At 60.8% G+C, this 15,174-nt stretch overlaps 1 protein-coding gene across 5 annotated transcripts in view; it reads left to right on the top strand.

The window, feature by feature from the left end:
* The window catches only part of PRR5 (proline rich 5), a 53,044-nt gene extending 38,879 nt beyond the window's left edge, over positions 1 to 14,165 (top strand). For 2 of the 5 annotated variants that reach the window (XM_027540542.1, XM_027540541.1), the window contains exons 5-9: positions 159 to 249; positions 4,948 to 5,039; positions 5,370 to 5,510; positions 11,609 to 11,744; positions 13,219 to 14,165. In XM_027540542.1, coding sequence (XP_027396343.1) covers positions 159 to 249; positions 4,948 to 5,039; positions 5,370 to 5,510; positions 11,609 to 11,744; positions 13,219 to 13,697 — 939 coding nt within the window. In that variant the 3' untranslated portion in view covers positions 13,698 to 14,165. Of the gene's footprint in view, positions 1 to 158; positions 250 to 826; positions 929 to 4,947; positions 5,040 to 5,369; positions 5,511 to 11,608; positions 11,745 to 13,218 lie in introns of all 5 variants that reach the window. The other 3 variants (XM_027540545.1, XM_027540544.1, XM_027540543.1) reach the window with 3 other exon arrangements.
* Positions 14,166 to 15,174: the final 1,009 nt, after the last annotated feature.

Raw genomic sequence — 15,174 nt, 5'->3', positions numbered from 1 at the left:
GACAGCCCGATTGGGTCAGTCACCCCTGTCCACTAGAGGAGCTGAGGTCCCAGCTCTGGGGCAGGCGGGCTGTGGGTCATCGGTGAGCCCCTTCCCCTCAGGACCTCAGCTGCCTGCTGGGAAGTAAGTGTTGGGGGCCCTGGGTCCCCCCACCCCGGGGCGGTGACGGCATCTCCACATGGGCCTTGCAGAACCAGCTGCTGACGAAAGGCATGGTGATCCTGCGAGACAAGATCCGCTTCTACGAGGGTGAGTGTGGTGGTCTTGGGGCCGGGAGCGGGTGCCGGCTGCTTGAGGGCGTGGCTCCTGGGCACCCTGGCTTCACCTGGGCTCCACCTAGGGCTCTGGGAAGGTGGGGTGGCCCTCCCGGGCGAGGAGGCTCAGAGGGGTAGGAGCAATGCCTCGAGGGCAGCGGGGCCCAGATCTGATCTTGGGAAGGGACCTTGATGGGGCCCTGGAGGGCCAAGGAATGTCGGGGAGAAAGCCTCTGCTTCACCTCACTGCCCACGAGGCTCTCTGGCTCCCAGGAACCCCGTCCCAGCAGCCTGGGAGAACCCCCATCAGGATCCTTGAGGACCAGAGGGGGAGTGGTCTAGACCCGGGACATGGCAGAGCAGGGAGCCCCCAGCCAGAGGAGCAGCTGACCTGGGCTCCCGGCCGAGGTTTGGGGCCCTGTGAGGCCTCTCGGTCATTGTACCCATTTCATAGCTGGGAACAGGGCAGCAGTGGCCCTCAATTCATCCAGAACCACAGTGTTTTAAGAGGTGGAGGTGGGATTGGAACCCAGGGCATCCGGGTCCAGAGTGTATCCCCTTTGCCCTTCTAGGGACCGGGCCAGGAGTCACAGCTGGCCTCTCTGCCCACGGCGGCCCTCAGCGAGGAGAGGGAGGCGCCTGACCGGGCCCAGAGCTCTGGAAGGACAGGCCAGGTCCCAGAAACCTTGGGTTCCCCATGTTTGTGGGCTGGAGGGTGATAAATGTAGTGTGTTTGCCTCCTGGTAGGGGTGACTTGGCATAGAGATAAATCGAGTTATGCAGAGAACCCAGCTCAGGCTGATTATGTGCTGTTGCAGGCCTGCTGTGTGCCCCGCCCCGTGCGGGGCAGGCCTCTCTGTGCCAGACCCAAGCCCCACACGGGTGCTGGACTCATCCCAGCAGCTTCCATCACCCAACTCCTGGATCGCCTGACAGACCCATGCAGAAGTTTCCATCGTTGTAGCCACTGAACACTGGGGACACTGAGGCACAGGGGGGCTGAGTCACTCGCCCGGGCTACACGACCCCTCCCTGGCAGCCCGGCACCCGAATCTGTACTCTTCTCTCTGCTGCTCCAGGTTCCCCCTTGCATCCTTACTGACCCTGGAAAGCAAAGGCCTTAGCCCATTTCACAGAGATGGAGACCAAGGCCTGGGGCACTCAGCATTAACTCAGAGCTGTGTCCTCTGTCCCTTCTGCACCAGCTCTGCCTCTGTCGGGTGGAAGCGGCCAAGGCAGGAGCCTGAGAAGGGCCGTGAGAACCACAGACGTGGGGACAAGAGGCACAGGCCATTGGGGATCTGGGCAGGCTTCCTGGAGGAGGTGGCACCTGAGCCGGCAGGAGGATTTGCTGGCGGAGGGGCCCTCCCATTCCCCTCTCCTGACTCGGCACATTCCAGCAATGCCTGCCCTCCCACCAGCTCCGGCCCAAGGGAGCTGGGCCCTTTGGAGAAGAGGTGCTTTGTGCAGTTTGGTGGAGTCTTGCCCATGATGGCCGTGGCCACCAGGCCACCCAGCAGGGAGCACTAACGCCATCCAACCTCCCCTGGCCTTGGGGACCGGCACAGAGCCCCAGGCTGGGGGCCAGAGGGCCCGGCCTCCAATCCCCAGCCAGCCACAGACACGTCGTTTCCCTCTGTCCCCACCTCGGTGGGGGTCAGACAGGCTCCATCAGTGTGCTCACTACAGGTCAGGCCCCGGGGGGCCTCTGGGGAGCTGGAGGTGGACCTGGGCCCTGCCTGGCAAGGGCTCACAGCCCAGCTGGGCACACAGATGTGGAGCAGACAGCGACAGTCCAGTGTGATCGGTGTCAGGAGGAAGGGAGGCCCTGGGGAAGAGAGGGTTGGCTCCACCTGGCAGTCAGGAAGGGCTGCATGGAGTCAGGCCTTGAAATGTGGTCTTTTCAGGAGGACATGTGGCCTCCTCCAGCCCACGCAGTGGGGACAGGGGCCAGCCACACCCCGAGAGGCAGCCTTGGGAGCCCACCCCACCACTGCCTTCTACCCCAGTTTAAGTCCCAAAGCCTGCTCCCTGTGGCCAGCCACGTCCTCAGCCCATGCCTCTGCTGGGAGGCAGGCGGCCCCACGCGGGGCAGCCCCAGGACCTTGCCACCTGCCCACTCCAGCCTCCAGTGAGGCCTTGAACGTTGCTCCTGAGCAGACTGATTCCTGGAAATGTGGGAAGCCCCGAGGGGCCGTGAAATGGCATCTCTCTCTAGGGAACCCATTGAAGGTGACAGTTCTAAGGACTCCGCTGCAGCCGGGTCATTTCTCAGCAGGCAGACCCTCGGGGTCTCTGAGGGGGACCCGAGGGGCTCGTGTAGGGTCCAGGCCTTGGGCTTGGCCTTGTCCTGCAGGAGTCCCGGCTTGTTAGAGGTCAGGCCACCCACCTCCACTGCAGTGACCCTCATGCGCTCACCTCTGAGCCCCTGCGGTGGTGGCCCTTCCAGCTGCCCTGGGGTCACTGCTGTCCCCGGGGTCTCGCTGCCTCAGGCTGAGACCTGAGCTGAGGTCAGCCCGGCCCATCTCTGTCTCCGGGGCCTGCATGATCAAACCAAAGGAAGGCAAACAGGCTGACCAAACCCCCATCCCAGAACCGGCTCAAGGGCTATCCAACCCCTGGGCAGTCCTGATCCTGCCAGGTTGGTTGCGAACCACAGAGGCCCACCGTCAGCGTCAGGCTAACAGCGAGCGACTGCTACATGGCAGCGCTCAGCCTACTGAGTGTGGACACGCGGATCATGCCCATTTCGCAGAGGACCACACTGAGGCTTGGGCTGATGGGGGCCCCCCAGGGCCGGGCTTTAATGCCACGTGCCTGCCTCACGGCTGACAACCCCAGCGCCCCCGCCCCCAGTCCCCGGGCAGCAGAGCGCCCAGCCAAGAGACGGCTGAGCCTCCTGACCCCTGGTCTGCGTGCAGCTCTGCTCCGGCTCGTGCTCGGTTTTACAAGATCTCCTTTTCCCCTGCGTTTCCGCCAGACGCCGGGCTGGCGCACGCCCAGAGCCACCCCACGGCCGCCCGGGAACTGAGCCGCCTTTCTTCTCGCCGGCGACGGCGGGGACCTCAAGGGACCTTTGTGTGCAGGCCAAGCTCCTTAGGGGGTGGGCACCCACCGTCCTGGGTTCCAGGCAGCCCGCTGTGGAGCCCCGGGGGAAGACCGGGAGCTGGCCACCAGGCAGACGGGTCATATGCAGAGACCCCCTCCTCCCCACGGTCACCCTCCCCCCGCCAAGCTGCCCTCTCCGAGCCTGGCATCTCCACAGACTGGGGGACTTCACAGGTTGGGGGGGCACCCCAGAACGCAGGGAAAGGGAACTTAAAAGGCAAGGGCCCTTCACCAACCTGGTTCCCAGGGAAACCTCCAGGAGCCAGGCATGGGTGGTGTGGTCTGGGAGGCTGGCCAACCTGCAATCTGCAGCCCTGGCCACTTGGCTCCCAGGGACACCGACCCACCACGCCCGTGTGTCCCCAGCCGACAGCTGGTCTGGCTTCCTGCTGGGGGTCCCGGCCAGCAGCAGAGGCCTCAGCGAGACACCCCAGCGGCCTGCTCGTCCTGAGCCGGCAGCCTTCACCCCGGCTCTCCGCTCATTCCAGGCAGAAGGGCTAAGGGTTCAGCACTTGGCATTTCCTGGGGATGCCCAGAGCCAGCGCAGGGGCACCTCAAAATGTCCCTCCCCTGAGGGTGAGGGGAGGGCGGATCCAGCTGGATCCATCCATCTCAGGGACTCTCCCCTGAGAGTCTGTCCACCTGTGGCTGGCGTCGCTCCTTCCCGTTGTCCAAACGCTTGCTTCCAACACGTCTGCCTCCGTCTGCCGAGGGTGTCAGGGCACCAGGCAAACCCTCGGCTAGCACCTCCTCCAGGAAGCCCTCCCTGCCTGACTCCCTCCTGCCTGGGACGGGTTTCAGCTGTTGAAGGCCGTCATCCTGGCTCCCCAGGGCTTACCCTAGGCAGCTCCAGGTGGTGGGGACGCGGGCCCTGGAGGGAGAGACGCTCTCTGAAGCCCAGCTCTTCATCTGCCTGGTGGGGTCACTCCCCACCCCCACTGCTCCCAGCCCCGATCGCTGCTGTCTGTCAACGTGGTGGGACTTGGGCAGTTAGGGGCTTAGCTGGGTCCCTGGTGCCAGGCCTGGCACAGTGTAGGTGCCTTGCCAGTGTCTGCTGGGGGAGACAGAGAGACAGGGTGCTGGGGGGCAGTGGATGAGACGAGCGTGTGAGTGGAGCACCCGGGGGCTTGTGTGTGGTGCAAACAGGAACACACGCACACACCCATACGCTCTCTGCCCCAGGCCCTGCTTTGTCTGGCTTCCTTCCATCAGCTCTGGGAGAAGAGTATTAACAGCCCCCGCCCCCGGCCACCGGCACCTCACAGCTTGCAAATTTTAGTTCCCCAACCAGGGATCAAACCCACACCCCCTGCAGTGGAGCACAGAGCCCCATGCCCTGGGCTACAGGGCACCCCCTACCCCAAGCCCCATTGTTTTTGTGGGGAAACTGAGGCACCGGGAGGAGAAGCAGGGGGTCCCCGCTCTATCGCCCTGGCGGGGGTGGGGCGGGGGGGACCTCCAGAGCCCTGCGTCAGCTCCGGGACCGTGCCCTCCCCCGGGTGCGAGGAGGTGATGCGTGACCTGGGAAGACAGGAAGCGTCTGCCGGCGCCCTTGGGGTGGTGATGACGGTCCCTGTGCCCACAGGACAGAAGCTGCTGGACTCGCTGGCGGAGACCTGGGACTTCTTCTTCAGCGACGTGCTGCCCACCCTGCAGGCGGTCTTCTACCCCGTGCAGGTGAGCGGCCGGGACCTGGAGGTGGGCGCGCCTCCGCTCTCCGTGGGCCGCCTGCGCCTGCGCACGCCGCCTCCTCCCGAGATGGACGGAAGGCAGCCGCCTCCCCAGGACCCCAGGAAGACCTGCGCAATGCTCAGTATCCCACACGAAGGAGGGTCTCTGTGTGTGACGGTCACCCCTCCCTCTTCCGAGGAAGCCACGTGGGGCCCTCTCTCCTCCGAACAAGGGTCGTCTGGGGAGGAGAGCAGGGTGGACGGGGGCCTGGGGGTCAGCGGGTCCGTCCCAGTGTCTTGGGGGGTCTCGGTGACAGCGGCGGCCGCGTGTCTGCAGGGCAAGGAGCCGTCGGTGCGCCAGCTGGCCCTGCTGCACTTTCGGAACACCATCACCCTGGGCGTGAAGCTGGAGGACGCGCTGGCCCGGGCCCACGCCCGTGTGCCCCCCGCCATCGTGCAGATGCTGCTGGTGCTGCAGGTGGGTGGGGCCTCGGGCGCCGGGGCAGGCTCCCTGGGGACAGAGCCTGGTTCTTGTCCGTGTGAGACCCACCAAGCAGGGACCCTCGGGAAGAACCTGGGAGGGAGAGGAAGCTGCCGGGGCAGAGGAGGAGGCCAGCCTGGGACCCCGCGGGGAGCCGGGGTGTGCGGACGGAGTGTCCCCGTGGTTGGGCCCCAACGTGCCCCCATCCGGCGGGGGGGCTGGGGGCCACCACCTCCCACTCCCCACAGCAATTCCAGACCTTCCTGTTGGACCTTTCTTCAAACCACCACACCCTGTGGTGAGCACAGCACCCTAGAGTGAGCCAGCTTACCTCACTGTCACAGCTCGGGGGGAGCACCATCAACCACCCCACCTCAGGCTCACAGGGAAGAGTCCTTGCTCGCCGGAGGCGGACAGGCTCCAAACCCAGTTCACTGTCCTGAACCCACACGTGCATGTGCGAGTCCTCCTAAATTAGGGTCTGTGAGGCTGGTCAGTGGGGAGACCCAGGGCAGCTGGTTGAAGATTGCAGGGCAGGAAGGGGCTAGTGAACCTTGAGGGCTGAAGGGTCCAGGGGCTACTCCCAGTGGGAGCTGGTTGTCCTGGCAGTGAAGCAGGGTGCCAGGCCTGCAGTTGGGATTTCAGAGGGATTTAGGTCCAACCCGGCTGGGTTTCTGTTGATGGGTGGGGCTGTTGATCCAAGGGGACGACAGAGGATGAGATGGTTGGATGGCATCACCTAACTGGATGGACATGAGTTTGAGCAAGCTCCGGGAGTTGGTGATGGATAGGGAAGCCTGGCATGCCGCAGTCTGTGGGATCGCAGAGTCGGACACGACTGAGTGACTGAACTGAACTGGCTGGGTTGCCCCGGGTGGGTGAGGGGCAGGGAACAGCTGGAGGGACTTTGCATCTCAGCCTGTCTCCTCATCTGTGTGATGGAGTAGGACCACCTCCCTGGGGGCAAGTTCAAGGATGATGGGAAGAAACTGGTGCCGAGTCCTCCGTGGTGCTTGTTCTTGGGGGCAGGAAGTGACGACGCTGGGATTTCTAGCCGAGGAATAAGGTGTCACCTTGATCCCAGGCTTCCCTAGTGGCTCAGTTGGTAAAGAATCTGCTTGCAATGCAGGAGACCCAGGTTCGATCCCTGGGTTGGGAAGATCCCCTGGAGAAGGAAATGGCAACCCACTCCAGTATTCTTGCCTGGAGAATCCCATGGACAAAGGAGCCAGGCTGGCAGTCGTCCGTGGGATCACAAAGAGTCAGACGTGACTGTGGGACTAACCTTTGCTTTTTTTTTTTTAATCCCAGGAGAGCTTTCCTGGTGGCTCTGACGGTAAAGAGGTCTGCCTGCAGTGCGGGAGACCCGGGTTCAATCCCTGGGTTGGAAAGATCCCCTGGAGAAGGAGATGGCAACCCACTCCAGTTTTCTTGCCTGGAGAATCCCATGGATGGAGCAGCCTGGTGGGCTACCGTCCACGGGGTGGTAAAGAGTCGGACACGACTGAGTGCCTTCACTTCGATCCCAGGAGCAGCCCCGGGGTGGGGGCCGGGCCAGGGCAGTGCTGACCCCTGGTGGTCCCTGTTGCCTCGTGCAGCTTCTGGGCTTGGGCCCGTTTTCCCCCAGCGTCGTCCTGCCCTGCCTGGCTGCCATCCGCACACCAGCCTCGGCCCTTTGCCCTTGTCTTGGCCTCCACTTTGCATGGCCTTGTCCCAGCCCCGCGGTGAACCTGACCCCAGTTTTCAAGCCCCAGATGGACCTGGTCAGCGTGTGTTGAGGGCCTACTGTGTTCTCCAAGTGCACCGAGTTCCCCAGCCTACTGAGTTCCACCTGCGGAGTCATAGTTCCTTTTCACGGGGTCCTGGAAGCTGAATAGCAGTCGTGTCCAACTCTGCAACCCCACAGACTGTAGCCCGCCAGGCTCCTCTGTCCATGGGGATTCTCCAGGCAAGAATACTGGAGTGAGTTGCCATACCCTTCTCCAGGGGATCTTCCTAACCCAGGGATTGAACCCAGGTCTCCCACATGGCAGCAGATTCTTTACCATCTGAGCCACCGGGGAAGAAGCCCTGCATCTGAGCTCACCCAAATAACGCAGCCCCGGGGCCCCGTTTCCTCACTGTGCAGAGGGGAGCAGAGACCAGGCTTCATAAACAAGTCCTGGGAATGAAAGGACATACGGTTTGTGCAACGGCCAGCATAGCTCATCAGTAACATCCTCACTCATGGTGCTGTGGTTGGGGGGGCGGGGACAATTCCTCCATGTTCATCTGGATGACTTCCGGGGGCATCCATAGGGCTTCCCAGGTGGCTCAGTGGTGAAGAATCCACCTGCCAATGCAGGTTCCATCCCTGAGTCGGGACTGTAGCCTGCCAGGCTCCTCTGTCCATGGAGTCGCAGAGAGTCAGACAGGACTGAGCGCACGTCACTCTGGGGTCTGTAATAAGACGTTCCTTCTTTCATTTCTTCGTTTTGTCTGTTTATTTGTGGGAGTTTGTTTGTTTGCTTTGGGTTGGGTTTTTGCCGGGGTCCAGCCTCGGCTGATCCAGGGTATTCGAAGGAGAAACGGCATTGGCGACCTATTTATTTAAATATTCATCAAAGATATAAAGAGTAATAGAATGAGGATAGCTCAGTGAGGAAATTCAGTGGAGAAAAGAGGCTGAAATAAAGATAGCTCAGTAGGAAAATTCAGTGAAGAAAAGAGGCTGAATAAAATTACAAAGCAGGGAATTTATGTCACCTACGAAGGCCGCAGGCGTCCTCCCGTTCTCCCGAAGGAGAGGAGACACTAAGGCCTCCCCGGTCGGATCTTAGAAGCCCAGGCAAAATTAGTAGGCTTGACGAGCTTCCCCACCTCAGAGGAAAAATTCAGCCAGAAGGTGATAGAAAGAACGACATGGGGAGACCAAGTTTCGGTGAACAAGGCCCGCACTTTATTTTCCAAAGTAGTTTTTATACCTTAAGTTATGCATAGAGGATGGAGAAGGCAATGGCACCCCACTCCAGTACTCTTGCCTGGAAAATCCCATGGATGGAGGGGCCTGTTGGGCTGCAGTCCATGGGGTCGCTAAGAGTCAGGCACGACTCAGCGACTTCCCTTTCACTTTTCACTTTCATGCATTGGAGAAGGAAATGGCAACCCACTCCAGTGTTCTTGCTTGGAAAATCCCAGGGACAGAGGAGCCTAGTGGGCTGCCGTCTATGGGGTCGCACAGAGTCGGACACGACTGAAGCGACTTAGCATGCATAGAGGATAATGGGGGAAGGGGTAGAGTCATGGAGTAAGCCAGGCTTTCTTCCTGCAAACTTATCATATGCAAAAGTTTAGGTGATTTGCATCATCTTCTGGCCCGGAGGCCTGTTAACATTTTAAGACCCTTTCTTCAGAAAACTTATTTTTCTCTAAAGGTGATTAGGCAGGCGCCACCCTCCAAAAGCATTAAAGTTGCATTCCTATAGGGCAAAGGTGTGGTGGGCTACAACAAAAAAGAATTAACTCAAGGGTCCAAGGTTACAAACATTAAAGCTACTACTTACACCAATTATATTAATCAATACACTGCCAGGGACACAGCAGGTAAGGGATATGGAGACTTAGCAGCAAACATTGGCCCAACAAGTGAAAAACCCTTCAATACAATTTCTAATCAATCTTTTAACTTCTCAAAGGACTCTGTATTTAGACAGTTTAGAACATCTCATGCCTCTCACAGTTGGGAGGCTCTGAGCAATCACTTGTGGCTGGAAAAACCTTTTCAGGCAGGCTAGAGGACTTCCAAAGGAGTTTGTAGGTTGAAACACTATCACACCCAGGAACTTTATTAACTGGAGCTGTAAGTTAACTCTTTTTTTCAGAGAGAGGTAGTGGGGGACAGCCCCCTGTAAAGTCAGAGGTGTAGGTGAGAGCACAAAGCGGAAAGTAGGCAGACTCTGGTTTTGGGGGTAGATGCTCGAGAATTTTCAGGGGGACTCCTGAGGCTCGATCCCGCCTTTGCGTATGCCAAGCCTCCTTCCTCATGACCTTTGCCACTGGCTCCTGGCAGTGATAGAATTCCAGTTGAGCTATTCCAGATCCTGAAAGATGATGCTGTGAAAGTGCTGCACTCAATATGCAATATGCCGGGAGATGGCTCCCGGCAGGTTTTGGCATGCAGAACCTTAGTTCCCCAACCAAGGATTGAACCCATGCCTCCTGCCTTGAAAGCAGAGTCTTAACCACCGGACCCACTCGGGAAGTCCTCCCCTCTTTCATTTCTGATATTAGTCATTTTTATCTTCTCTTTTCTTCTTCAGTAGCTTGGCTAGAGGCTTGTGGATTTTATTGATCTTTTCAAAGCTTTTGGGTTTGTTGGTTTTCTCTACCCATTTTTGTTTTCCGTTTCACTGACTTCTGCTCTATTTCTTTTTCCCTGCTTACCTTGGATTGAGCTTGTGCTTTTGTTTCTAGTTTCCTAAGGTGGAAGCTTAGACAGTCGATTTTAGACTTTTTTTATTTTCTAATGTATCCATTCAGTACTTTAAATTTCCCTCTAAGCACTGCTTTTGATGCAGCCCGTAAATTTGGATGTTAGGTTTTCACTTAATGCAAAATATCTAAAAATAGGTCTTGAGGTTTCTTCTTTGACCCGCGTGTTATTTAGAAGTGAGCTGTTTAATCTCTGTGTATTTGGAGATTATCGGTTATTCTGTTTCTGGTTTAGTTCTTCTGTGGTCTGAGAGTAGACGTTGATTTCTGTCCTTACAAATGTGTCGAGGTGTGTTTCATGGCCTGGAGTATGGTCTGTTTTAGAGAATGCCCCATGTGAGCTTGAGAAGAATGTGGATTCTGCTGTTGGACAAAGTTGTCCGTAGACATCGATTGTATCGGCTGGTTGACGGTGGTGCTGAGTCTGTCCGCGTCCTTCCTGGGTTTCTGTGCTGGGTCTGTTTCCGACCCCGGGGCGGAGTCTCTAGCTGTGGGCTCTCTGCTTCTCCTTGCAGCCCCACCACTTTTGGCCTCCGTAGTCTCCTGTTCTGTTGTTAGGTGTGTTCACATTAGAGACTGTTGTATCAACTTGGAGAATCAACCTCTTTATTGTTAGTTCGGGATCTGCCTTATTCCTGCCCAAGTTCTTTGGCCTGAAGTCGGTCCTGTCTGAAATTGGCTTTCCCTGCCAAGGTCGGTGAGCTGTGATCTGTTAACACGTTTTATCTCCTTCGTTCCCTCCCAGATTCTTGTCTGCATGTCTTTATCCTTTAAGTGGCTTTCTCATAGGCAGCATAGAGCTGTATTCTGTTCCTGTTTTAAACCATCATTTAATGTTAACCTGGGTGTGTCCTGTTTCTTAACTGCTGGCAGTCCTTTGAGAATGATCCATTCATTCGGAAACAACCTTGATTAAGCTCACTAAATCCTGCTGTGTGCCCAGCCCTCTGCTGGGGCTCACAGCTGTGGGCAAGACCAAGGCTGTCCCTTGGGCAGCCTCAATGCTCAGGCCTTGGTTCCAATGAAATGGGAGCAGGTGGAGAGCCCTTTAAAGCTCCGAGTGAGGGGACGTGTTGGGAGGAGCTGGACAGGACCTGGCAGCGTGGGAGGGGGATGGATGGTGCTATCAGATGGGCAGGGCTTGACCCCCCAGCTGGGATGCGGACCTGGACCAGGGCCCCGCCCCTGGGGGCAGCCTTGCCTGCCTGCAGTGCTCCCCGGGACAAGTAGGTGAGATAGGGGGCCCTGGCGATGAGCTTGGCCCAGTGACTGCCCAGAGCCTCTGGGAAGCCAGCTCACAGAAGGGGATACACAGCTGTCCGGGTGGGGGTTCAGGGTACCTGTCCTGATTTAGCCTCAGAGCCTTTTCCATGGACATCTCAGCCTCCCAGCCACACCAGCTGCTGTGTGCAGCGGGCCCCCACGAGGGCGTTGAAGCAGGAAGTGGCTCAGAGGTTCCAACTGGAGAGACGCCTGGAAAGGGAGGGTGCAGTGGCTCCTACCATGGGGGCCAGGACCGGAGAGAGGGGGTGGGTCGGGCCGTTCGTGGTGGCCTCTGAGCTGCGCCCGGCTCGGCTGGGAGTGACAGGCTGACCAGTGACCTTCCTGCCCTCTCCCTCTCGCAGGGGGTGCACGAGTCCCGGGGCGTGACGAAGGACTACCTGCGCCTGGAGACGCTGATCCAGAAGGTGGTGTCGCCCTACCTGGGCACCTACGGCCTCTACTCTGGCGAGGGGGCCTTCACACACTCCTGCATCCTGGGTAGGGGTCGCCTGGGCCTGGGGTGGAGGGCGGGGTGGCCCCTGGCCCCATCCACACCTCTGCCTGGGAACCCCAGCCTCTGGTGAAAGGCCAGACCGAATCAGAGGTGTAGATGTAGCAGGTCTGCCCCAAGTACCCACTGGCCGTGGGGCATGCAGGTCACTGGGCACACGGGGGGTCACCTGGGGGTCCCTCCTTTAAGGGCTGCCCTGATGGGCAGACAGCATAGTGGTGTTGCCGTGGCTCCTCTGAGAGCCCCCCAGAGGCCCCTGGATTCCCCACAGAAGTCACGTCCATGCTCAGTCCTGGGGTCGGGGTTTCACGAGGACCCAGCACGTGCAATGGCCCAGAGCCCAAGAAATGCAGGCTTATTTGGGGGCTCCCGGGGGTGTGGAGGGATTACGGGGTGGGCGTGCCTGGGCGTCCTGGGCCCCTTGGTTCAGTCAGCAGTGTCAGCTGAGCACCTGCTGGGTGCCAGCTTCTGCTGTTGGTCCTGGGGTTCGGGGGGACCACACCCACTGTCAAGGGTTCTTGCCACCAGGGGACGCAGACAAGTGAGTAAACCATCCCCAGATGAGTGCCCAAGGTGACCCCTGCCAGGTGACATGAACTGACCCACGCCATGGGTGAGGCGCTCAGGGAAGGCCAGGCCGGGGGCTCAAGGGCAGGGAGGACCAGGCCTGGGATGAGGTAGGTCCAGAGGGCCCATCCACCTGCAGGTCTGAAACCTGCCCAGCGGCATGCCTCCGCTCAGGTGGGCCCCAGCAGCTGGAGGAAAATTTTGAGCCGCCCCAGCTCCTGCGGCCCTGGACCCCGAGACCCCTGCCAGGCCAGGAAGGAGCCTGTCTCCCGTGGTCCGGGAATGGCCCCTGGGCCGCTGGCCACGCTCAGCCCTGCCACCTGGTGGTCGCTATGTGGAACCGCAGGTCCTGAGCTGGGGAGCCTGAGCCCCGCCCCCATGGCCGTCCTCTCCCCGGGGTTAAGAATAAACCCCAGCCCTGCCCTCATCCTCTGCCCCATTTCAGTGTTTGCCGTTGCCTGAGCTGTGGCCCCCCAAAAGGGTTTCTAGTCTCCCCCCAACACACACACACACACACACACACACAGTAGGACCGCAGCTCTGAGGGTCGGGGCTCTGTCCGCCTGGGTAGGTGCTGGCGTGTAGCAAGTGCTTGGACCTGGTGACTTCCTGCGGGTTGGGACGAGGAGGCCCGTGCACGTGTGCAAACGTTTGGGCGATTCCGTCGAGCCCCCGCCCCGTCCAGGCTGAGGGGGGCGGCCCCAGGAGAGGAGGAGGGGACCCCGGGGACACCCCCGCCCCCAGGATGGCCACAGGTCCGCGGGGGCGGGGCCCGACTCCCCTCCCTGGAGCGGAGCCTGGTGCAGAGCCGGGCGCGGTGGGTGCGGGAGCCGAGGCTGCCCCGCGCCTGGCCGGCCATGCCTGATAACGCTCCCTCCGCCGGTCTCTCCGCAGAGAAGCACTACCTGCGGCGCTCCCGCTCCGGGGACGTCCTGGCCAAGAACCCGGTGGTGCGCTCCAAGAGCTACAACACGCCGCTGCTGAACCCCGTGGCGGAGCACGAGGCCGAGGGCGCGGCGGCGGGCGGCGCGGGCGTCCGGCGGCACTCGGTCTCCGAGATGACGTCCTGCCCCGAGCCCCAGGGCTTCGCCGACACGCCCGGCCCGGGGCCCGCTGGGGCCTTCGGCACCTCCCCGTCGTCGCCCCCGTCGGGGCCCTGCGCCAACAGACTGTACCCGCCGGCCCAGCCCCCCAAGCCCGGCCCGGGCGCGGCCCGCGGCTCCCCGGCCTCCTCCAGCCCCGAGAACCTGGTCGACCAGATCCTGGAGTCGGTCGACTCGGATTCGGAGGGGATCTTCATTGACTTTGGCCGGGGCGGGGGCTCGGGCACGTCCGAGTTTGATGGGGCGGGGGGTCGGCAGAGCGTCGTGTGACTCCAGCCTCGCGATTCTACCGAACCCGCGTGTGTGTGCAGTGCGTGAGCGCGAGCGTTTTCTACTCTCCTATCTGGATCCCTGTCGACGTCGGCCACTTTGGCATTCCTGTCTTTGTCAGAAAGACTGTTGCCAGATTCCCCCACCCACCCCCGGCACCTTTGTTCTGGGGCGTTGGGGGCCCATCAGGTGCCTGGCAGCCTTGTGTGCGTGTCTAGGCATGGCCCGCACCCCAGCCCTCCAGCATCCACACCACGGAGACTGTGAACCCCTCAGCTTGGCCAGGCCCCTGGAGCGACGCCAGGGTGGGTGGCTGACCCACCTTCCCTCTGTCACTCGCCTGGGGCCACAGCGAGACCACCTGTGCGCCACTCTGCCTCAGACCCTCCGAGCAGCCTGCCCTTGCTCTGCCCAGGGGGGCCGTGGGCAGGGGTTGGGTGGAATAAAACCTGTCTACCTGGCTCCTGAGCTGTGTCTGTGATGCCAGGCTCCGCGGACATCCCTACAGGGTCTTCAGCCCCAGGCCGGTCACCAGCTCACCAGGGCCTCCCCTTCCTGTTCCTGGAGGTCAGCTCTGAGCCGCTGGATGGGGACCTTCTGGCCGGGGGTCGGGGCAGACCGTGACCCATTCCAAGGGCTCCCCTCCCATGGAGTCAGTTTTTGGTTGGACGTGAGGGCTGGGTGACGTATGAGCAGACAACAGGATGGACCCAGGGTGGGTGAGCCGGTGTGATGGGTACTGCCACATGGATGCCTGGTGGCAAGTGTCAGCCTCTGGGGGTCTGCACGCGGAGCTGTCGGTGCGGACGAGTGTCTTCTGGTGGGAGACACAGGCCAGGAGCCCCTGCTCCAGCCCAGGGTGGGGTGCCCAGGGGGCGGCTGTGCAGGAGCTCAGCTTTGCGGTCTGATCTGGGGATGTTCTGACCACACAGGGCCTTGTGACCGCTCCAGCACTGAGAAGGTCCCGGGGAGAAGTGGCTAAGGGAGCAGCCTTGGGAAGCAGGCTTGGGAGATGGGGCCAGGAGCCTGTGCCTGGTCCGAGAACAAGGATGTAGCCACTCAGCTCGGCTGGTGGGGCTGAGATAGCTGAAGCAGCCCGCTCGGCTCCCAGCTCCAGTATGGAACCCCAGCCTGGGCCTGGGACCTGCTTGGGATGGAGCGAGTGCATTATGGCACCGGTTCCCTCTAAACTGAAGGACCAGGCGGAGGGCGGTGGTCGAGGTGGGGAGCTGGCTGCCTGCGCTCTGCCCGCAGTGGGGAGGGCCCCTCAGGCCCTGTTCTGCCCTCATGTCCCCAGCGCTGGAGATCTGAGCACCCCAGGCCCATCTGATCCCTGGGGGCTCTGACACTGGCTGGCACATGGCCCCACGATCAGGCGTGAACTTCGTAGGAGCCTCTGAGCTCTTTGACAGGTTGCTCCACCCTGGGAGGAAGGGCGCCCCCAGACACCTGCCAGATGCGCCTCCGCGGCAGTAGG

The sequence above is a fragment of the Bos indicus x Bos taurus genome, chromosome 5 (assembly GCF_003369695.1).
Source record: "Bos indicus x Bos taurus breed Angus x Brahman F1 hybrid chromosome 5, Bos_hybrid_MaternalHap_v2.0, whole genome shotgun sequence".
NCBI lineage: Eukaryota > Metazoa > Chordata > Mammalia > Artiodactyla > Bovidae > Bos > Bos indicus x Bos taurus.
This window is presented reverse-complemented; position numbering and strand designations above follow the sequence as displayed.